The sequence below is a fragment of the Pygocentrus nattereri genome, chromosome 25, assembly GCF_015220715.1.
Source record: "Pygocentrus nattereri isolate fPygNat1 chromosome 25, fPygNat1.pri, whole genome shotgun sequence".
Taxonomy (NCBI): Eukaryota; Metazoa; Chordata; class Actinopteri; order Characiformes; family Serrasalmidae; genus Pygocentrus; species Pygocentrus nattereri.
Window position 1 is genome coordinate 21,468,616 of NC_051235.1, and position 23,391 is coordinate 21,492,006.

Genomic DNA, 23,391 nt, shown 5'->3' on the forward strand with positions numbered 1-23,391 from the left:
CAAAACTGGACAAACTAAACTTACCATAAATAAAACGTTCATTTTTAATACTTTGTTGAGAATCCTTTGCAGGCAATAATGGCCTGAAGTCTGGAACTCATGGACATCACCAAATGCTGGGTTTCCTCCTTTGTGATGCTTTGCCAGGCCTTTACTGAAGCTGTCTTCAGTTGTTGCTTGTTTGTGGGTCTTTCTGCCTTACGTTTTGTCTTAAGCAAGTGAAATACATGGTCAAACGGGTTGAGATCTGGTGATTGACTCAGCCATTGTAGAATATTCCACTTCTTTGTCTTAAAAACTCCTAGGTTGCTTTCACAGTAAGTTTTGGGCCATTGTCCATCTGCACTGTGAAGCGACGTCCAATCAACCTTGCTGCATTTGGTTGAATCTGAGCAGAAAGTATATCCCTGTACAAGTCAGAATTCATGCTGCTTCTGTCTTCTGTCACAGCATTAGTAAACACTAGTGACCCAGTGCCATTGGAAGCCATGCATGCCCATGCCATCACACTTTCTCCACCATGTTTTACAGACATGGTGTGCTTTGGATCATGAGTCGTTCCAAGCCTTCTCCATACTATCTTCTTCCCATCATTCTGGTACATGTAGATCTTAGTTTCATCTGTTCAAAGAATGCTGTTCCAGAAGTTCCAGTCTTCTTTATATGTTTTTTTTGACAAAGTCTAATCTGGCCTTTATATTTTTGAGGCTGATTAATGGTTTGCAGCTTGTGGTGAACCCTCTGTATTTGCTCTCATGAAGTCTTCTCTTTATGGTAGACTTGGATACTCATATACCTGCTTCCTGGAGAGCGTTCTTCATTTGGGTGGATGTTGTGAAGGGTTTTTCTTCACCATGGAATGGATTCTGCAATCATCCACCACTGTCTTCTGTGGATGTCCATGCCTTTTTGAGTTGCCGAGCTCACTATTGTGCTCTTTTTTCCCCAGAATGTACCAAACTGTTGATTTGGCCACTCCTAACATTTCAGCTATCTCTCTGATGGATTTCTTCTGTTTTTCAGCCTAATGATGGTCTGCTTCACTTGCATTGAGAGCTCCTTTGACCGCATGATGTTCACAGCAATAACTTCCAAATGCAAATGCCACACCTGGAATCAACTCCAGACCTTTTTCTTGTCTAATTGATGATGGATTAATGTGGGAATAGCCCATGCAGCTACATATTAAAGAGCCATAATTCCTAAACCCTACCTCCAATTGGGATGTGAATAGCCTCAAATTAAAGCAGAGAGTCTGCACTTTAAGCTCGTGTTGATTATACAACTGTATCATGAATATGTTTTGGTAAACAGCTAAAATACCAAAACTTGTGTCACTGTCCAAATATTTCTGGGCCTAACTGTATATTTATTATTATGTTTTTATAGACAAAATCCTTACCTCTGAGATAAATGGCTTTTAACAATTGGCATAGACGCCTAACACTTTTGCACAATACTATATATGATGCGATCTACCGAAGCTGAAAATTCACACATTTTAATATATTTCACGCTCCTGTTATCCTTTAAGGTGAATTATATTTATTGTTTGGTTCCTTTAGTCTGGATCAAAGTGGGAAATGATACATTGTTGTACTTCAATACTAGTTGGGTTTAGCATTTGACATATTTGACATATGGACTCATGCATTAGTAAAATGGAGAAAAGGTCATGACTAAAAAGCTATTGCAATGCATATTTGGTGACAACTGGGATAATATCCACCAAACTTTCTTTAAAATTACATACTCTGGCTAATCTGAGGGTTTTATATATGTCCAGTGATATTCTGAGAAATAAGCCACAAAAGGTTGTCTATTGCTTTGGTTTCCCTGCAACTGCTGCAGAGTAAAATTACTGCAGCATGTAACCTCAAATGCTGCACAATAATACATAATATAGCTGATATATGCGGTTGTGTGTGTGTATATCAAATATTTTACAATGCCGCTGAATGTACCCCAGCCTTGTTTTAAAACTGAAACTATCTATTAACAATCCATAATGCATGAAGAGATGATAAAACACATCCACATATGGAAACAGACATTCATCTGTTGCAGGTATCAAAGACCATCTGCAGAGAGGAGTTGACTGTTCATTTTCTGTTTGGTCCATTTACATGTTTTTGGTCAGTTTTACATTCACATCTCATATTGGAAGCAGACCAATGTTCTCAGGATACTAGATAACAAGCTATCACAGTGCATCCAACAATGAAGGCAGCACCTGTACAGGCATAGAAAACACAGAAGCACACAGAAAGTTCCAACTGTACTTGCTGATGACTTTGCCATGACCAATGTAAACACTGATGAGGTTGGTTACTTTAACTTGTTTAAATCTTCTGTCAAAGACATTCACTGCAAATATAATCTTGGCAAGTGGAATCATCTTAAATCTCTCATATCTTAAAATACAAATGATCTGCCAATAAAATGAAGACATTTCTCTAGATACAATTATTTAAGCAAAAAACGCATAAATAAGCTCAATGGGTCTGAATCACCATTATGCTCCTACATTTTTTTTTTAATTTGTTCTTGAGAAAGATTCATGACGTGTTCTTAAACTGCAGAATTGTTTGTACCTTTGTGCTCTTGAGTATGTAAATTCTGTTCTTAACGAAGAATAAATTCCAAATAAGGAAACAATGGTTAATGTCAGAATCTTTGTGAAAACTGCATAAATGGAAGAACATTTCTTCTTAAAAATGGCTGGTAAATGATGCCGAATATACTAACAGCAATCTCAAAATGAGAAATACCAGATGTTACAACTACATTTTAGATGATTTCACTTGCAAAGATGTCAATTTTGCCATCTTAGGTTTGAAAGGATTAATAATGTTAGTGATATTGGCCTTTTGTAAGGTTGTAATGTACAAATGAGACACTAGCCAATCACAGTGCTATTTTTCTTTGACCATGCCACATCATGGATTCACCAATGTCTTTTTATACATTGTAAAATGTACTGCAGTTTGCAGAAATACAATCACAATAGTATTTTTTACTAGTAGTTTTTGTTCATATTGTACAGCTCAATGGGACAATGTGCATTTGTGTGTGCAAACAGTTCTGTAACAGAACTGATATAATACACTCTCTACCATGTGATTAGTGTTCCTGTGTTTCTCACACACACACAAACATGCACTCGCACTGACATTCACACAAAGCCTACGTGAGATCATTCATTTTAATGAAAACACTGCTCAGGATGTTGTGTAATCCGTTCATGCATAGCAATAAAAATTCCTTCCAGTCTTTATACCCCATGTGTGTGTATGTGTGCGTCCCTAAAGCTTTTATATCAGAGTTCAAACAGACCCTAATTTTCATGTCTTACTATTTATATACTTTATACTCCTTAATTCCTCTAAATAAAGCTTGCAAAACTAACTCCCACTCTTTCTGATTGTTCTACCTGTTGGTGTTGGCAGCTAGGATTCTGTCAATACTGCTGTATTGTTGCTGACAACCTGAAAAACTGAACTAGCAATAAATAATTTGCGAAACAGCTAAATTTAGACCAATTATTGGACCACAAACAACAAGTTTGTAGTATTTTAATGTACTCAAAGACATTTTAAAAGGATGGACTGTAAAGGAATTTACTGACTTTGATTTACTGATTTTTTTATAGCAGTGATGGTAGCAAACAGGTTGTCATGCTTACAATGCAAACACAGCATTTTACTTTCTGTACAAGTAAGTACTGTACAAGCTTTCTTTGGGAATATTTTGCATTTGAGGTCACAAATCTTCAGATTGTTTATCATCAAAGACATCAGGATAAATATTCATAACAATTTCGTAATTTTTTCTGTGGGGAAACTCTTAGGAGTATTTAACTCTCCAAAAGTCTGGTTCCTTTCACCACCACTGTAAACAGTGTACCTCTGTAAGCTTCTCTAGAAGGGAGCATTTCACCTTAAACCACTCCAAATGACTTTGTTTACATCTTGAGGATTCAATTCTGCAGAAATTTTGAAAAGTCAGTTGAAGTCACCTTTAAGTGTCCCTTAAAAGTGTCCCTGCTGTTTTCGTGGTACGTTTTGTCCATTACAGTCCCTGAAAACAAAATATTCTGATAGATATTGTCTATTGTTAAAATGTTCAAGCACTGTAATGTTAGATACATCCTTTATGCTTTGAAAAAACAGTAATTATTTCTAGGACACACCATCCATGGATGTATTAAATATTAGGATTCAGTGAGGATGTGATTACACAGACTGTTCCTGATCACCATTCAAACCATATAAATACTGATTATGGTCATCAGTTCAGAATTTTCACCTCACCTTATTCATGAACAAGAAGTTCAATTATGAAAACATTTGAATTCTCACAGAAGAGACCTCCCCTCCCATGGTAAATGACATTGATTGAGATAATGAGTAATATATGCATGGTGAGCTAATAGCTCAAACGAGAACAGAATAATGAGGATAATGATTAGAAAAAATTAAACATGCAGCGAAGAGGGAAAAAAAACTTGTGAAATAAAGAGCGAGAGCAAGAGATAAAGACAGAGTGAGAGAGTGAGAATGCGAGGGAGAAGAGAAAGGGAAAGAAATAAAAAAGGGAGAGGGTGAATGGGAGAGAATAGAAAGAGAGAGAAAGATGAGAAATGGAGAGAGAAAGTGAGAAAGAAGTCAGAAAAAGAAATAAAGACATGATAGACAGGATGAGCAAGATAGAGAAAAGAGAGTGTGAGAGAGTGAGAGAAGGTGGGGGGCAATGAAAGGGAGATATATAAAGAAATACAGAGAGGGATCGAAGAAAAGAGAAAGAGAGAGCACAGCAGGGAGAGAGGTGGAGTGAGAGTTGGAGAGAGAGAGGGAGTGATAGGGAGGTGAAGGAAGAGAGGGGGAGAGAGAAGTAGGGAATGAGAGGGAGTGCAATAGGCACAGGGAGGGTGAGGAAGAGAGATGTGGAGAGTAAGGGAGAGAGAGAGGCAAAGACAGAGAGCACAAAGGAAGAAAGAGTGGGAGAAACAGAGGCAGAGACAGGGAGAGTGAGAGAGAGAGAGAAAGAGAATGGGAGAAGGAGAGAGAGGGAGAGAAAGGGAGAGAGAGAGAGAAGGAGAGAGAGAAAGAGAAAGAATGGGAGAAGGAGAGAAAGGGAGAGAGTGAGAGAGGGAGGGAGAGAAAGAGAGGGAGGAGAGAGAAAGGGGGGAGAGAGAGAGAGAAAGAGAGGGAGACGGAGAGAGAAAGGGAGAGAGTGAGAGAGGGAGGGAGAGAAAGAGAGGGAGGAGAGATAAAGGGAGAGAGAGAGAGAGAGAGAGAGAGAGAGAGAGAGAGAGAGAGAGAGAGAGAGAGAGAGAGAGAGAGAGAGAGAATGGGAGGAGAGAGAGGGAGAGAGAGAGAGAGAGAAAGAGAGGGAGGAAAGAGGAAGGGAGGGGGAGAGAGAGAGAGAGAAAGAGAGAGAATGGGAGAAGGAGAGAAAGGGAGAGAGAGCGGAAGAGGGAGGGAGAGAGGGAGAGAGGGAGAGAGAAAGAGAGAGAAGGGGAGAGAGGATGGGAGAAGGAGAGAGAGTGAGAGAGAGAGAGAGAGAGAGAGAGAGAGAGAGAAAGGGAGGGGGAGAGAGAGAGAGAGAAAGAGAGGGAGGAGAGAAGAAGAGAGGGAGGAGAGAAGAAGGGAGGGGGAGAGAGAGAGAAAGAGAGAAAGAGGGAGGGAGGAGAGAGGAAGGGAGGGAGAGAAAGAGAGAGAGAGAAGGAGAGAGAAAGGGGGGAAAGAGGGAGAAAGAGAGAAAGAGAGAGAGAAAGAATGGGAGAAGGAGAGAAAGGGAGAGAGTGAGAGAGGGAGGGAGAGAAAGAGAGGGAGGAGAGAGAAAGGGGGGGAGAGAGACAGAGAGAGAGAAAGAGAAAGAGAGGGAGGAGGAGAGAGAAAGGGAGAGAGAATGGGAGAGGGAGAGAGAGGGAGAGAGAGAGAATGGGAGAAGGAGAGAAAGGGAGAGAGAGAGAGGGAGGGAGAGAGGGAGAGAGAGAGAGAGAGAGAGAGAGAGAGAGAGAAAGAGAGGGAGGAGAGAGAAAGAGAGGGAGGAGAGAGAAAGGGAGAGAGAGAGAGAGAGAGAGAGGGAGAAGGAGACAGAAGGGAGGGAGACAGAGAGAGAGAGAGAGAGAGAGAGAGAGAGAGAGAGAGAGGGAGAAGGAGAGAGAAACAGAGAATTGGAGAAGGAGAGAGAGGTAGAGCGAGAGAGAGTGAGTGAGAGAGAAAGAAGGAGGAGAGAGAGAGAGAGAGAGAGAGAGAGAGAGAGAGAGAGAGAGAGAGAGAGAGAGAGAGAGAGAGAGAGAGAGAGAGAAAATATTGAACACAGCATCTGTGGCGTGAGTGGAAAGTGCATGCTGTTCCTCCTCTAGAACATTCTGGACTGTTAGAAGAGGACACACATAAGCACAGCACGTTTCAAGGCTTACTAAACAGTAATTACAACCTAAAGCTGCTTTTTAACTAAAAAGTTAAATACACTGCCTTTTAATTACAAATAACATCAGTTTTTTAACACTTCTTCTCAAATAGTAAAACATCATTATTGTGGTCAGTTTTGTCTCTACAGTGCCTTCTGGATCCACCCTGTTATAGGCGAGCATTACATAGACCAGGACTGGAGCGTGAATCTCTGAATGCGTTTACACGCACTCAGTAATCACATCATAATCAGATTTTTGACAGTTATCTGATTATTCAAATGGTCATGTAAGCAGCATACAAGATCTAGAAACCCAATTAAGAAATCCAATACAGACAGGTGGATTTTAGCTCAGTAATCAGATTTCTTAGTCTGTGTATGTGTGAAAATAGACCGGAAATAGGAAAGCAGCACTGCCGTGAGAATGCTTTTTGTAAACATGATGAAACCAAACAATTGACGAAATGCTTGACGAAATGAGGGATTTAAGTATTCTTTTTTTTTCTTGATGATACATGTTCCTATTTTCAGGAAAGAATGCGTGGCATGAACTTCATGAGTTCAAGTTACATTTACATCACATCTTCTTCTGTGAGTTTATTGGCTCACTGCAATGCAGAAAGCCAATTATTATCTGATTACTCAAGTGCATATAAACACATTGCTCAGATTAGCAACAAAATTTGATTTTCTCAGACTTTTAAGGGCACGTAAACCCACTTACAGTATGCAGATCACTCAAGCAGTGTTACTGCTCCTAGTGACGACGTCTGATTATTACTGTGCTGAACAAATACGAGTTTGAAATACGAGAACAGATTAAGAAAACACCGCCATAATTTAAGTAAGATGTTGTCTGTGTGAGAAACTGCCACAGCAAATTATACAAACCATCCTGGAAAAAGTAATGTATGCATGTTTTTTCGTCTATATTTAAGAAATTACCACTGCTGCAATAAGGCTAATTTCTGCTAGCCTGTCTGTGGGGTTTTCAGGGTTCTATTGGCAGAAAGCTGACAATGGGGGATGTTTGTGTACACGTATCTGTTTACTTTTTTACACCATCATGCCCACCCTCTTTCCCTTCCAAACAGTCTAAAGCGTCCCTCCCATGTTTGAGCAGTTTTAAAAACCAAACTAAGGGTGGAGTTATCTGAAACTGGGAGGGTGTCAATACTAAGGTTTTACCATGTTTGTGGTTAACACTCTGCCCAAAAGACCATGGCTGATAAAAAACTGCTGTTAGTCGCCTTGATCTCCTTGAAGAACAGTGACTGCTGTCCTTTATAACTAATGACCTTTGCTTCGATGAAATCCATGCAACTTACCTTTTACAGAAGGGCCAAGGTTTTTGTCTATTTTGATGTAATTTCATTTGATGTCAACTGATGCTTGAAAGAATAAACTTTTATAAATGTCTATAGGTTTATATCAGATGTCTTGAAAGCCTTATGAACACTGTCCTTCAGGAAATGCGCTATATACATAAAATTGATGATGATGATGATGATGATGATGATGATGATGAACTAACATTTGTTTTTCCAGCAGTGCAGAGAAATAGGAGAATATATTTTAATGGGCTTCATTTTGGATTCACTTATTGTAATCAGTGAGTGCATGAATATTAAAGAGCCCACAGTCTATACTTATCTTGCATTTTATTTTATTCTTTCCCTTGAAGGCCACTTATAATCCTAGTGAAATTTTATGTACCAAAATATACATTCACCCTTATCTTATTCCTTAGAATCCCTAGAAGTTGCTGTTTCTTTAAGAGTGTTATACGTAAGGACCTCTGTTCTAATTCAAAAAGCAAAATAGGTTAAAATGCACTAAACAAACAGTCCATTTTGGACTGAAATCCTTAAGGGTGTTTACATAGTACATCAAATTCATCTTTCAGATGAAGTTAACTATTCGATTCAGACAGTAGGTAAAACTGACTCATGGGAACAAACAGTGGTAAGAAAAATAGAGCTCTAGAAAAATCCAAGAGCACGTTGACTATGCTTTGTGTGGCACATGCATATTCTGGAAAGAGCTGGGAGTGTGGCATTGTTTTGGAGTACTACGCTTTGTATGCAGCCTTATTGTTACTGGGCAAAACGTGGAGAGAGCTCAGGTGTGTGAACCTCTGGTTTCATCACTCTTCATGCAAATGAAAGAGAGGGCAGGAAAGAGAGAGAAAGAGAGAGAGAGTCTAAGAAAGAAAGAAAGAAAGAAAGAGGATCTCTGGTGTGCACATCTCAAATTTCATGAATAGCTATGCTATAGGGGAGAGATGAGAGTGAAACTGAGAAAGCGATAGGAAGAAAACAGAGTGAGAAAGAAGATGAGAAAACGAGAGAGAGAGAGAGAGAGAGAGAGAGAGAGAGAGAGAGAGAGAGAGAGAGAGAGAGTGAGAGTTAGTAAAATATGAGAAAAGGGGGGGGTCTGTTTGCAGAATTCCCTTAAGGCCAATGAACATGTCCAAGGCAAACCTCCTCAGTGCATTAAAATGCTAAAGTGGAGAAATATGACCATCCCTGCGCAGCCCACAAGAATCAGAATCACATTTATTCACCATTTCCTGTCACCCTCATGGAATTTTGCTGTGGTACATTTAGTGCTGTTCATCATTGAAAATGGTACTTTCGGCATTCTGCCCAAACCTACACACCTGCCTCCTACACACTACCACCCACTCACCCCCCCAGACACATACAGCCCACCACTCCTACAACCAGGATTTAGAAACGGTTAACAAAAAATGAAAGCAAAGGGACTTAAAAATAAGGATCAAAATTATTTAGAACTCCCAGAGTGAAGTTTTTTTTAGCATGTTTATAATGGTTTTATTTTGTTCCAGTTCCAACCTTTGCTGCTGTGGTTCGCTAGCTTTCTCTGCAGTTATCATGATTCTGCATGTATAAGAGGCGCTGTTCTATGACAGGACAGATAACTCACTGGATGGCTGAGAACTCTGACTGGCTGGGACATATTTCATTTAAAAACATTTAAAACATCTAACTCTTTTAAATAAGTACCACTTTTTGGAAATGGTCAAATTAAAAATTTGTAAATTGAGATACAACCTAACTGGATCAAGCAGGCGGCTATTTTACTGACCATAAGCAAATGTGATAGTTAAGGTGTTTTTGTTATTTCACCAGGCCTAATATATAATTAGATTCCTTTCTGTTGGGTAGGTGAGCGTTTAAGGAGTTTGAGCATGATAACCTACTTTTATATTATTATTTTATATTACTGTTTAGCTTAGCTCAGTATCGGTATTGGCTGATAATCAAAGGTTTCAACTGGTGTCAGTAAAAGAAAAAGTGGTATTTTACCATCTCTACAATCGGAAGAATCTTACATTATTTTATGTAATTTTATGGCTAATCAGTTGAAGAGGGGCTGCTTGAACGCTGAGACAGGACTGGAAATTCTGTTCAGAATGAACTAAAATGAAAAAGATTTTGTGACTAATCCCTGATTCAATAGAAATTATTTGGCATGAAATAATAATGATATTAAGCTAAACTTTTCTGGATTTCATTCCTGATATTGAAGAAAAAAAAAAAACACTTAAAATTACACATTTTATCAAATTTTGTAAATCTGATATTTAAATAATTCAAAAACAGAAACCATGTACCATGAAAAAGCATGAACAAACATAAATAACTTAATAGATTCCAGCAATCATTAAAAAAAATTAAATTAATAATAACAGTAATAATATTTCATTTAATTACTGTAAAACATCTTGAGCTTTTCAAATAACCAATATTGATAGAATATTAAAATATCCAAAATAATATCCAATAGCTACAGGCCTAATAAATACTGTTCTTTTTCAATTTTCAGTTTTGTTTTGTATTTCTAATGCCTGCTAACAACACATATGTACACTCACCAAGGCTGGTGGGTTTGATGAGCTCATCCAGCACATCGTAGAAGGGCAGTCTCTGCAGCTTGACGTCTGGATGTACGGGGTGCAGGTTGGAGGGAAGGTGCGGCAGGCCCAGCTCGTGTTTGGGTCCCAGGAGCGAGATTGGCAGCAGGGGGGACGGGGCAGCCCCGTGCCCATCGAAGGCCAGTTGGGTGAGGCCTGCGGGCAGTGAAGTAGCAGGGTGGACCCCTGGCAGGGCCAGTTCGGCTGGGGACACCAGCTTGGTGGGGAAACGACGCCTGTAGAGTTCCTTAATCTTCATCTGTACTGCTGGACTGCAGCCGGCCTTCAGCAGGTGCAGCGCTTTGGTCAGCAGCTCGTGCTTACGGCCATGTTTATTCCGCCCAGCGTAGCCCAGGAGAACCTGCAGCTCAGATACTCGCAGGCTCATCACCATTTGCTACCAGAAAGAGAGATGAAAAATTTAATTAAAAAATATAATAATATCTTGTGAAATAAGAATTTCAGCACACTGATAGCATGGTGCCAAGGGTATCACTAACTGCTGGTATAAAAATACTGCTTACATTGTAGCTGTCTTGATACAACAATAGTATTTTAAAAAATGTTACATTACAGGAAATGGAAAAAAGGACAATATTGTGAAAAAAAGATGAAGAAAAAGAAAATGCTTTGGCAACAACACAGCTTAACACACCTCCGAAGTCATGTATTGATCGAGCATCATGCTCATATTGGGTACTCTGTATCTAAGCTCTCTTCTTTTCTCTATGACCAAAGTTAATGGTGTTTCCAAAATTCGCCACTGTCGCCTGCAGGGGCAAATAAAAAGGGTTCATACCTCATACACTTTTCCCCATGTACATCTTTAAGTATAAGGTCGTTTGGCAGTCAAAATAATGCTACACACATAAAGCCATACTGAGTAAGCTAACTCTCCTGCGCATTGAAATGATACAGCACAAAGGTTAGCCTACTATTAAACTTCAACACTGTTTTATACCAGCTACTCAAACTGTAGACTATCACTGACAAAGCAACTGCCACATTTGCCAAAGCCTGCTGGTTTGTGTGGGATATTTTGGTTCAGTTCAGTGCACAGCAGTGTTAGCTTGCATGTAGCACTAGTCTCATTTCAGCTCCTTAATGACCTTGTAATTCATAGGATCTGATAACATTTGGGGGGGGGGGGGGGGGGTTAGGACATCCATCCAGATGTGAAACATTTTTATTTACTACAGGATGTGACAGCGGTGGTTTTTGAAAAGATCATTCATTTTTATCAAAGACAAATCAAGCTTAGAGGTCCTAATATGGGCATGAGAGACAGAGAAAAAGAAAGAAGTGCTAAGAGGGTCTTTAGAGGATCTAGAGAAAAGGAGGGTGAGTGAGAGAAAGAGAAAGAGGAATGGTACAAGAAATAAAAATGACTTGCACCTTCAGTGAGACAGACAGACACAAAGGGAGTGAGAGATATAAAGAGAGGGAGCAAGAGAAAGGCCGAGAGAAAGGAAGAGAGGGGGGATTTATAAAGAAACAGAGTAAGTCAGAGAAAGTACAAGATAGAAAGAAAGATGAGGAGAGACAGAGCGCCATGCTTTCTCTGCCCTGACACACTCAGTTAGCACAGACCAGACTGTTTACTAGCCAAACACAGAGCCCCCCCAACACATACAAACACACACACACACACACACACAGACTCAACTGCACAAACACAGACACCCCCCCAAACATAAACACACACTCAGAATCAAACACAACATTCACAAAATACATAATTGTGTACAATCTCCGTTTTATTATTTCTGTAGATGTAGATTTTTATTTTTACTGCATCGTTTGGACACAGCAACTGTCTTTTCATTGCGTGAAATTTTCATGACCAACTGAAACACTCCAAAATTATCTGGAATAAAAAAGAAACCAAAGAAAATGTTGGGTTTCAGACTGGTTTCAGGATGATTTTTCACATAGCAGGCTCTCACACATCAGGCTCAGCTCAAGCTCAGGTTTGCTTTCAAATAAGTGTATTTACGCAGTAGATTTGCTCTTATTTGAAAGCAATATGCCTAGGTAAATTTCTCTCTCTCTCACTCCCTCACTCCCTCTCTCACTCTCGCAGTTTACTATAGTCTGTAAAGCTTATACTAACAGTTCCAAACATGAAACAAAAAGAAAGCTTACTAAAGAGGAATGGAATTATAAATTCCAAATGCATCCGGGACGTCTTCACTGCGGTAACATTATGACGTAGTCATTACATCAGATTAAAAGCACACTGGTTATGTTCAGTGTAGCGCTTGTGCTAGCGTTCTGAGCCACAATCGCAGAAGGACTGACAAGCTGTCTCAATGAAAACAACAAAGGTTTTAACAAGCACTGCTACAGACAATAACACTGAATCACTTTACAATGTATATAGGCTTATATCCTTCTCAGATTATCCTTTGTTTAATATACTTGCACATAACAATGTTACTTTCTTGCATAGAGTTTTTCTTACATAGGTCCTTCTTGTATATTTTGTGTATATTTGTTATATTTCAGTTTGTGTTTTTACTTTGTATTGTCTGCACAGTTTTAGTATATAATGCTATAATATACTTAATGCCACCCTGCTGTAGAGTGATTATCTGTGCCTCACCACAAGCATGTCAATGCATTAATGTCCTGACATAGCACAAATGACAAATAAACCTGAAACTTGAAACCTGAACTTTAGAAGGTAGTGGTGAGTGATGTTTGTTTATTTGAGCTCCAGCTGTGTCTGTTGTCAGTTGGGAGCTGCATATCAATAGCTAGGAAGTAATTATGGCAATTATTTATACAGCAATTAATCATTGTCGAAAATGTTATAATTGTGACAGGCCTAGCTCTACGGCATATTAATCGTTGGTTAGTATCGGGTTTGGGTTTTGAATTTAGAACCAACGGTCAGGACGGGCTGGCTCAGGTCTCAGTCACAGGAAGGCGTCGGGTTCAGGCTTCAATTTCATGCCTGTGCAGACCTTTAACACAACCATGAATTTTCCTGAGGCCAGGACAGTACAATCTCTGCAGGCTGTAGCAGAGTGGAGCCAGGCTATGAAATATGCAGGAAAAGAACACAGGAGTGCTGCAGACAGACAGACACAAAAGGAAGTGTAACCTCATATTTCATACTTTTGGCTTACAAAGAGGACAAGGAAAATAAACAAAAGGAGTAAATAACATGCTTACTAAACACACACCTAGAAAACACTTCATTATACACATTGTTGTTCCTCTCTAGGGCGAAGCCCACTCTACACACACACACACACACACACACACGCACACACACATAAACATTGGCTCTGTGTGTGGTCTCTGGTCAGGTTAGAGTCAAGCTTGCTAGAGTAATCATTTGTGTTTATAGGAAGGAACAGTCTGGATGGTCTTCTGTCTGAGTTCATTCCTGTATTTAAAGGTATTACGGTGAATTTTTAAAGGGCCCATATCATGGAAAATCTCTGTTTTTTTTTGCTTTTCGAAATAAAACAGACTGAAGTATGTAAACACTGTTAAAAGTTTCCAAATGTACCACTCAGCCCCAGTCTATACAGTGCATATCACTGCTGTTGGAACAAAACCCTGTATTTCCAAAATGAGAACTTTACAGGAGAAGGAAAAACATACTTTACTTTTAATGTAAGTCAGTGGGATCAGACTTCTTGTCATTCATTCATCATAAAGATTATATACAATCTGAAAGGCAACAGGTACTTTCAAACTATGCCAAAAACTGAAAAATTAGGTTATGCTCAAGACAGCAGCGATATATGGAAATTAAGGTACAGAAACAGCCTATTTCGATTTCATTGTTTTCGGATGTTGCAAAACACAACACACATATCTGCCCCATCAGGCTATAGCAGTTTAGCCCCTCTCCCATTCACATTAAAGCTACAAGGACCCAATCTGCCTCTTGAAATGAGACACAAAATATGGCAGCCAATTACAAGAGAGCTCATTTATTTGTCTCAGTCTTAAAGGCAAAGTAAAAACAACTGTTTAATTATAAGGAATTAGGAAAGTCTACAAAACAGTTATGTATAAATTATGTTTTGCTACATACATTTTAAAAAAATGCCATAATTGGACATAAAAATGTATAAAATAATTAAGTAAAATCAAGAAAAACACAGAATATGGGCCCTTTAAATACTGTAACTGACTGAATGTCACCTACAACCAACATTAACTGTAAAATTGATTTGTTATATTATTCACTTCATTTACACACTGGGAAGCAAACAAATAGCACATTCGTACTAAGAGCAAGAGGATGAAAGATGGAGGAGGATAAAGAAAAGAACTGCGGATGGAGGAAAGGGACACAACACAAAAATGGGCAGAAAGAGCAAGAAAGTGCGCCAAAAGAGAGGGTGAGAGAGACTATGAAAACTGAAGCGATGGAGGAAATGAAAGAGGGAGTGAGAGCAAGCGAGGGAGGGAGAGAAGGGGGAGAGAAAATAACAGTGAGTGAGAGAGAGAAAAAGCGAGAATGTGAGAATGAAAAAGAGAGGAAGACAGAGCAGTAAGCATGTTAGAGAGAGAGAATATGAGAGAGAGAAAGAGGGAGAGAGAGAAGGAGAAAGGGTGTGAGAGAAAGATAGAGAGATAAAGTGGGAAATAAAGGATAACAGTGAGAGTGAGAGAACAAGACAGTGTGTGAAACAGCAAGAGGATAAGAGAAAAGAGAGGAGAAAGGAGAGTGAGAGTAACAGAGTGATAAAGAAACAGCGACAGAGCAAATTAGTGAGAATAAGCAAGAGAGATAGAGAATAGGTGAGAGAAAAAGCTAGATGGGGAGCGAAAGAGAGCGAGACAGAGAAAGAGAGCGAGAGAATGACAGCGAGCAAGAGAATGAGAGCAAGCAAGACAGAGATAGAGCAAGCGAGCGAGCGAGAGCAAGTGAGCGAGAGCAAGAGAGATATGGGGGAAGGGCTGAGATATGAGCTCTCAGCTTCCAAAACAAATGAAACTGAAAGCGCACACACACACGCGCACACACACACACGCACACGCACACACACACACACACACAGAGGCAGTTTCAGTGAAAACACACAGCAGGCATGAGATTGTTTCTGACAGTGCCTGTTTGAGAGCAGAGCTTGTCAATCATGTTGTCTTTACTCTGCCAGTCTCATCTCTCTCCATCTCTCATACACAAAAAGGAGTCAGGGTGGAGCAATGCAAAGAGTGTGTGTGTGTGTGTGTGTGTGTGTGTGTGTGTGTGTGTGTGTGTGTGTGTGTGTGTGTGAGTATGAGAGAGATAGAGAGATAGAACTTCAAGACAGTGTGAGAATAAAAACATAGTGTGAAATGAATTAAACAGCATAAGAAAAAAAGAAACACAAAGAAAAAAAGAAAGAACCCCCTGATTATGAGGGTCTGTTTTGTCAAATACAGCATACATAAGATTGCAGGAAGCTGCCCCCAACCCCCTCCTACACACAGACAAAAACAGAGCTTCTATTAGGCCAGTACCAGACAAATGAAAACTGGCTTAAACATTCCAGATCTGCTAAATTAAATGAATGAACACAGCCTAACAATGATGCTATGGTCCATGAGAGTACATACTGTAGTAGAGTCGTCCGCAGTGGACAGATGGAAGTAGGGTTGGGTGACAAAAATGAAAATATAAGGGTTTATAATTCTGGGTGACATTATTAGGCTCACCATGTTTTATCTAGGAATGTCCTAATCCAACCTGGAGGACTGGGAATAGTGCCAATCCCGGCATATTATAACGGTCTGAGTGTCCCAATCTACTTCTGACCCCTTGTTTTATTTTCAAATTAATCTATTTTTTAACCACCTGCCTCGAGAGCTCTGCCACAGAATAGTTTACAAAATATGTACTTCCAGAAAGTTATTCACTCGTGTCTTGCAGCTGATGAAAAATGAAAGCATCACAGAAAAGCTTCATCAAGATGCACCGCTTATTTTAGATTACTGTTAGCAGTCCACCTTGAGTGTGTCTAAAATCATAGGATATTCATGACACTAGAAAATGTTTATTTCACATAAGAATCGCATAAAAAACAAAAAGGTATCAGTTTAGTGTGTGTAACACTTTACATAAATCAAAAATAAAGTGATTTTCTTCCAGCATATAAAAAAAGGGAAATTGGTAACTGGTGGTCAAAATCCTCACGTTAAGTCTAAATTGGATCATAAATCAATATAAAACAAACTATGAGCCTGTTTACACCTGCACTAACATGCTCTGCGCCTGGACTGTATGTTGGCCAGATTCTATTAGCAATTTTTGCTAAAATGTGGCCCCAGTGTCGCTAGATGAGATCCAATTGCACTTGTTCCATATAAAAAGCATGTTAACACACACGGTGTTTACATAATATGTTCGTTTACCAATTTTTTACATTCCCAGGCTGTATCAGCATCAGTGAAGATGCAGATATTTATATTTATTATATTTGCACATTCATAAATTATTTGTTTTATACTGTAATTAACATATTCCTCTAATATAACAAAAATGGCCTGTTCATGAGGTTTTAAGGGTTTATGTTCTTTTGCCTGTCTTCACAAAATTTGCCGATAACCAGTTGCTCACCTTCATTACGGCAAAACAGGCTGAGCTGGTAAACACAAAGATCACAAAACACAATTAGAATAAAATAACAAAAACGTATAAAACGCATCCAGACCTAATCTGTATCCTGAGGACAACATAACACAAAAAAATGTCATGTGAAGTGAACTGATAATCATATTTGATCATTCTAAACAACTGACATCAGTAAAGCACTAGTTGAGTTTCAGGTTTAGATTTTCAACTTCAAGCAGGTCCCCAAAGTGCAGAGGGCTGCTACCAACTTTCTTTATTCAAAACTCTCCATGCTACAATGTCACTAAATAAGATTTGCTGCATGGAAATTTCCATTAATTTGGACTATAGTGTACATCATGATGTATCACAGCCCATCACGGCTGCTAAGATTTTCATCTATTTGACATCTTTTTTTTCCCCCTATTCAAAAGCCAGCAATTACCAACAAGCCTAACAGAACCCCTAGCACGCATGTTTGCTGTTTCTTTCTATCAATCTCATTTTCTCCCTCAACCATATGTATAAGCACTGAAGACCATACAGATATGACAAATATACAGAAACTAGGTGCATACCGCAAAGCTGTTTAAAAGTACAGCATTTTGGAGTGGTCCACTGCAGTTACAGAAAAAAAATGTACATAGTTGTGGACCAAAACAAACTGCACATAATTTCCTTATGAAATGCAAATATACTGGCTGAGCTTATTTGCCTGGCTGGTAGAGACAGAGACACCAACATAAACACAGACTTGGTCTGTTTATTATTCATTATTTCAGTGAATACAGTTTAAAAAAGTAGCACAGAGGCAAGAAGAGTGCATCCAGTGCAGTCGGTATGGAATTGGACAGTGACAATACTTGTGTTTTAGCTGTACATCAGCACTCTGTGTTTAAAATGAAAGAAAAGATTACGAAGTGCAGAATTTCAGCTTAAATTTGAGAATATCCATGCCTATAGTAGGTAAACAATAAGCTATAAGAATTATGGACCTTATTGCGGCTGTGAAGATTCATAGATTTCATATCTAGATTTGAAACTATACAGTTACAAAATAAGTTCATTAAAGTTCACATTAGTTAGTGAAGGTTTCCATTTTTGGTTTATCAGAACATTCAACATTATAAAAATATAATATTTAAGACTTTAGAATAGAATGTATGAGTTTAGCTTGATCCATTCAGACTGGTTTCTTCACAGCACAGAAACACTAAAACTGATTTCTAGTGCCCTGATCTAACATTCTAGCCTCAAGCTAATATGTTAGCCCCAAGGCCGCAAACAATACAACGACACAGTATCATGTTGTGATATGTTGCAATACACTGCGATACATTGCAAAGCTACTTGATTATGGCAACAATCATAACCAAAATGATTTTGGTCAACATTGAGATCACAATTATTTAACATGATAACTCAGTGACTCTGGAAACCACACATTCAATTTTCCAAAAAAAAAATTGAACAGATTGAATTTCAAATGATTTAACAAATTGGTTGTACTGCTTTGGTTGTACTGGGTGTGCTGCAGACACACTGTTTGCAGATCGGGAGTTACACGATGCAGACCAAACCACCTTAAACAGAAACTGTATTTGTCCTACTGCACACAACTTTTCTAAAACCTGTGCATTTTCATCTTTATTTCTTACTCTTATCTCTTATTTATTTATAGGCTATACTAAGATAAACAAAGTTGCTAAAGTGTGATAATATTATTACACTGTTTTCAGAATTGTTGGAAGCCAAAATCATAATTAAAATAAAAACTGACCAAAGTTTTTGTCTTGCTCATTTTCATCCTCCTTTTCATTTCAAGAAGAACCTAACTGCCGCTTCATCTTATCTCTATGCACAGTACGAGTTACAATCAGCAAACTGGGGCTGAACAACTTGAAATGGGGGCTGCTGGATAAACTTACTACAGATATACTCCTGGATAGTTTGTCTGAGCATTCTTGTGCTTTTATGAGCGAGTTTATTCGTTAGCTCACAGTAAGAGGCCAAAATGCTACCAACCCAACAGGAATTCTACCGACCCTCCTGATTATCCACTCCAACATTGTCACTGTGTAACAAATTTTGTACAGTATTTCTTATTGTTCCTTGTTGGACTCCTTGAAATCAAAATGTTTCCAAACAGCTGAATTGAATTGACCTTTCTTGTTGACTAAAGGCTCTCTCTCTGTCATCTTGGCTCTAGCTGAACTAAACAAAAACAGAACTAAAAAAAACTGAGCAATCGCCCAGCGTTAATAAATTAAATTGTTACACTCATGCTTTTTATATATAGTACTAGAGGGGGCGATGTACCGGTTCATCCAGTATACTAGTCAATTCTTCCTCAGAAAGGACTTTTCTAACAACAGTTATACCGGTTTGCTACTAATAATCACAAATAACTCAGAGTACAAACAGTGCAGACCACGCTGATGTTAGCCCATTTAGCTGAGCGGTTCAGTCACGGTTGTTTCAGTCATATGTGAAATGAAAATGCAGCAGACCACTAATCACCTCCCACTGTCTAGTCTGCTGCATCTGACATTGTTCACTTAGTTTTTGCGGTGGACATAAAGGATTTAGCCTTAGCTGGACACCAAAGCACTTGCCGCTCTTCCATTTCCTCTTGTTCCACCTGAGACGCTGCTTAACTTGGCCAGCTGCACGAAATGCCACCACAGTTGGGGTCTTATGTGCAAAGCAACCAGAGGACAAGGTGGTACAGTAGCGAGAATGACTAAAATGTGGGCTCACTTATATTACTGAAGTTTTATTATTGCTATATTTCATCTCATCTGCTAATGCATGGATTGGCTGTCATGTTCTTAAGAAGCAAGAAAGCACTGATGAGCTCGGTGGTAAATAACCGAGCAGACCACAGAAGTTCATAGCTGAGGACAACCAAACACTACTTTAACCATGTAAAAAAGATCATAAAGAAACTGGTTAACTACTGTAAAATCATATCACACACCTAACATATATTTGCAAAAGACATAGTTGAGCTGTGTGTGTGTGTAATCTGGATCACCTTTTTCAAAATATAATCTCAGAGGATGAGAGGAAAGGTGAGGTCAGGGAAACAGGATTAACAGAGAAACTCAGACTCTAACTAGGGGTGCAGCGTGGATCAGTGGCTAAAATATTATTCAGTGAAAAATGAGAAAATGTAATTAATACTACCAGTCTGATATTTAAAATTTTGCAGATAATTACAACGGACAGCCTGCACCTAATTTTGCTTGTGCATGCAACAGTGAATGGGCATGTGCACTCTTCAGAGACTGCTTCATGAATAAATCACTCACTGAAATGGACAGCACGGTGACCTCTGTATAGAATGTCTGCTAAATACAACAACTATATTTAGTAGACTGTGAATAGTAGGGATGCACAAATAGAAACAACCAAAATAAAACATGCAATCATCCCATTTATTACTTGGATTTTGGCCAACCTGTGTTGCAGTTTTGTGGCAGAAAGTCAGTTAGGTGCACCGTAGCTGTAACTGAAAACTGCTACTACGCCTGGACCAAAGTGTTGTAGCATAAATATACACCAATCAGGCATAAAATCATGACCTCTATTCTTGTTTCTACGCTCATTGTCCATTTTATCAGCTCCACTTACTATAGGTGCACAGACTGTAACTACACTGTACAATTACAGACTGTAGTCCATCTGTTTCTCTGCATACTTTGTTAGCCCCCTTTTACTCATGTGGTAAGGACCCCCATGGACCCTCACAAAGCAGGTACTATTTGGGTGGTGGATCATTCTCAGCACTGCAGTAACACTGATGTGGTGGTGGTGTGTTAGTGTGTGTTGCGCTGGTCTGAGGGGATCAGACACAGCAGTGCTGCTGGACTTTTTAAACACCGCAGTGTCACTGCTGGACTGAGAATAGTCCACCAACCAAAAATATCCAGCCAACAGCGTCCTGTGGGCAGCCTCCCGTGACCACTGATAAAGGACAAGAGGAAGACCAACACAAACTGTGCAGCAGCAGATGAGCTGTCGTCTCTGACTTTACATCTACAAGGTGGACTGACAAGGTAGGAGTGTCTAATAGAGTGGACAGTGAGTGGACACAGTGTTTAAAAACTCCAGCAGTACTTCTGTGTCTGATCCACTCAGACAAGTGCAACACACCACCACCACATTGGTGTTACTGTAGTGCTGAGAATGATCCACCACACAAATAGTACCTGCTCTGCGAGGGTCCAAAGGGGTCCTGACCAGTGAAGAACAGGGTAAAAGGGGGCTAACAAAATATGCAGAGAAACAGATGGACTACAGTCTGCACCTATATAGTAAGTGGAGCTGATAAAATGGACAATGAGCATAGAAACAAGGAGGTGGTCATAATGTAATGCCTGATCAGTGTATATTGCTTACTGGGCTAAACAGTCAGTAGCCTCTTACTAATAAATAATCTTATTTCTATTGCGAGTTTCGCTCATAGAAAGCACTACAAATGTGCTTTCATGTTTCATGTGTTCATTTACCCAAAACAGTGTGAGATGCAGGTTAAAGAACAAGCTAATAAAAATAAGCACAAAAATGGTAATCAGCCAGTCTAGCTGTTAAAAAAATCAGAATCGTCCATAAAAATGAATGAGCGGTGCATCCCTAGCTGCTTATCCTTCTGGGTCACAGGTGGAGCTGGAGCCTATCCCAGTGGTCATTGGGAGGAAGGCAGAGCCAGTCCATCGCAGGGCAGAACACAAATATATACATTCACACAAACATTCACACCTAGGGGCAATTAAATGTGACCAATTGGCCTGACTGCATGTTTTTGGACTGTGGGAGGCAACCGGTGCACCCAGAGGAAACCCACACAGACAGGGAGAACTCCACACAGAATGGACCCTGTTCGCCGGGCCAGGAATCGAACCCAGGCCCTTCTTAATGTGAGGTGACAGCGCTACGGTCCAAAATTATCCATCCATCCAAAATTACTTAGAATAAAGTCTCTTTATCTCTAAATCTCTCTTTATCAGGTCAGCCAGAAGAGAGACCACTTATATACATCTGTTTTAAAGACACAGTAACAAAAACATCCTGTTTAATTCTAAGGGATAAAGAGAGGTTGAAAAACAATTACTGCATTTGGTACATAAACTCACACAAATAAAATAATTGGACTTAAAGAGACAAAATAAAATACAAGAAAATTTGAGAATATGGATCCTTTAAAATTCAGTAAAATGATCAGTTACTGGTATCGGTATCAGTCACTGTAAAATGCTAGTCATCTGTTATCATTAACAGTGGCACAGAAATTCCATATCAGTACATCCCTCAGTCCAACCACAGCTCCAGAGGCACAGACCTCCATCATCTCTTTACTCTTTAAATAAAGGCAAACAGGCTGAGAGTAAAGCAGCCCCCCCCCCCCCACCCCCCCCCCCCCCCCCTCGCTCCCTCCCTCCCTCCCTCTCTCCCTCTCTCTCTCTTTACTATAAGATGCTGGTAATATGACTGAAGCATGTACGCACACACACACAAACACAGACACACACTCCCCTCCCCCACTAGCACAGTCTCACTTTACCACTCTCTCTCTCTCTCTCTCTCTCTCTCTCTCTCTCTCTCTCGCCAAAAGCCCAGACTGTGATTATTGTGCTGGTCCCTCCCTCACCACCCTGCTCTACCGCTCCTCTGTCCCTCTCTCACTGCCTCACTCCTTCACTCTCAACCATGCTCTCTTGCCCATCTCTCTCATGCACTTACTGTCTCACTTCTCTCTCCCTCCCTCTCCGTTTCTCTCTTCTGTGCACTCAGCTCACTTGCTCCCTCACTCACTCATTCTCTGTCTCTCTCTCATGCACTGTCTCACTGCTTTTCTGCCTGCTTTCTCTGTCTCTCTCACTCTGTTATGGCCTGTCTCACTGCATTCCTGCTCGCTCTCTCTCTCTCTCTCTCTCTCTCTCTCTCTCTCTCTCTCTCTCTCTCTGGTCTGCCCTTCCCCCCACTCTCTCCTGCAGCTCACTGGCTGTGGATCAACACTCACATACCTCAGTGCATTGTGCTTTTCCAACACAGTACCAATGACACACACACGCACACAAACACGCACGCACGCGCACACACGCGCACACACACACACACACACACACACACACACACACACACACACACAGAGAGCCATATTAATACAGTAATGTCTAAAAGCAGACAAGAGCGCAGCACTTGTAGAACATAAAAAAAAAAAAAAAAAAATCAAGGCACTCACAAAACCACAATATGAGCTAACACGGTCTGCTAGTATCAAAAACACACTACACACAACACCTGAACACCAGGACACAACAGGTTTACAAGAGGGCAACTTTACCAGACGATAAAGAGAAATGCAACCAATAATAAGGTCTTTATCTCAAACTAAAAAAAGCTAATTCTCTATCAAAAGAGAATTTCACAGACTTTTCAAAACTTTTACATTCAACCT

At 39.8% G+C, this 23,391-nt stretch overlaps 1 protein-coding gene across 1 annotated transcript in view; it reads right to left on the reverse strand.

The window, feature by feature from the left end:
• The window catches only part of pias1a (protein inhibitor of activated STAT, 1a), a 68,800-nt gene that overhangs the window by 30,275 nt on the left and 15,134 nt on the right, over positions 1–23,391 (reverse strand). The window contains exon 2 of the mRNA XM_017703565.2: positions 10,325–10,760. Coding sequence (XP_017559054.1) covers positions 10,325–10,760 — 436 coding nt within the window. The remainder of the gene's footprint in view (positions 1–10,324; positions 10,761–23,391) is intronic.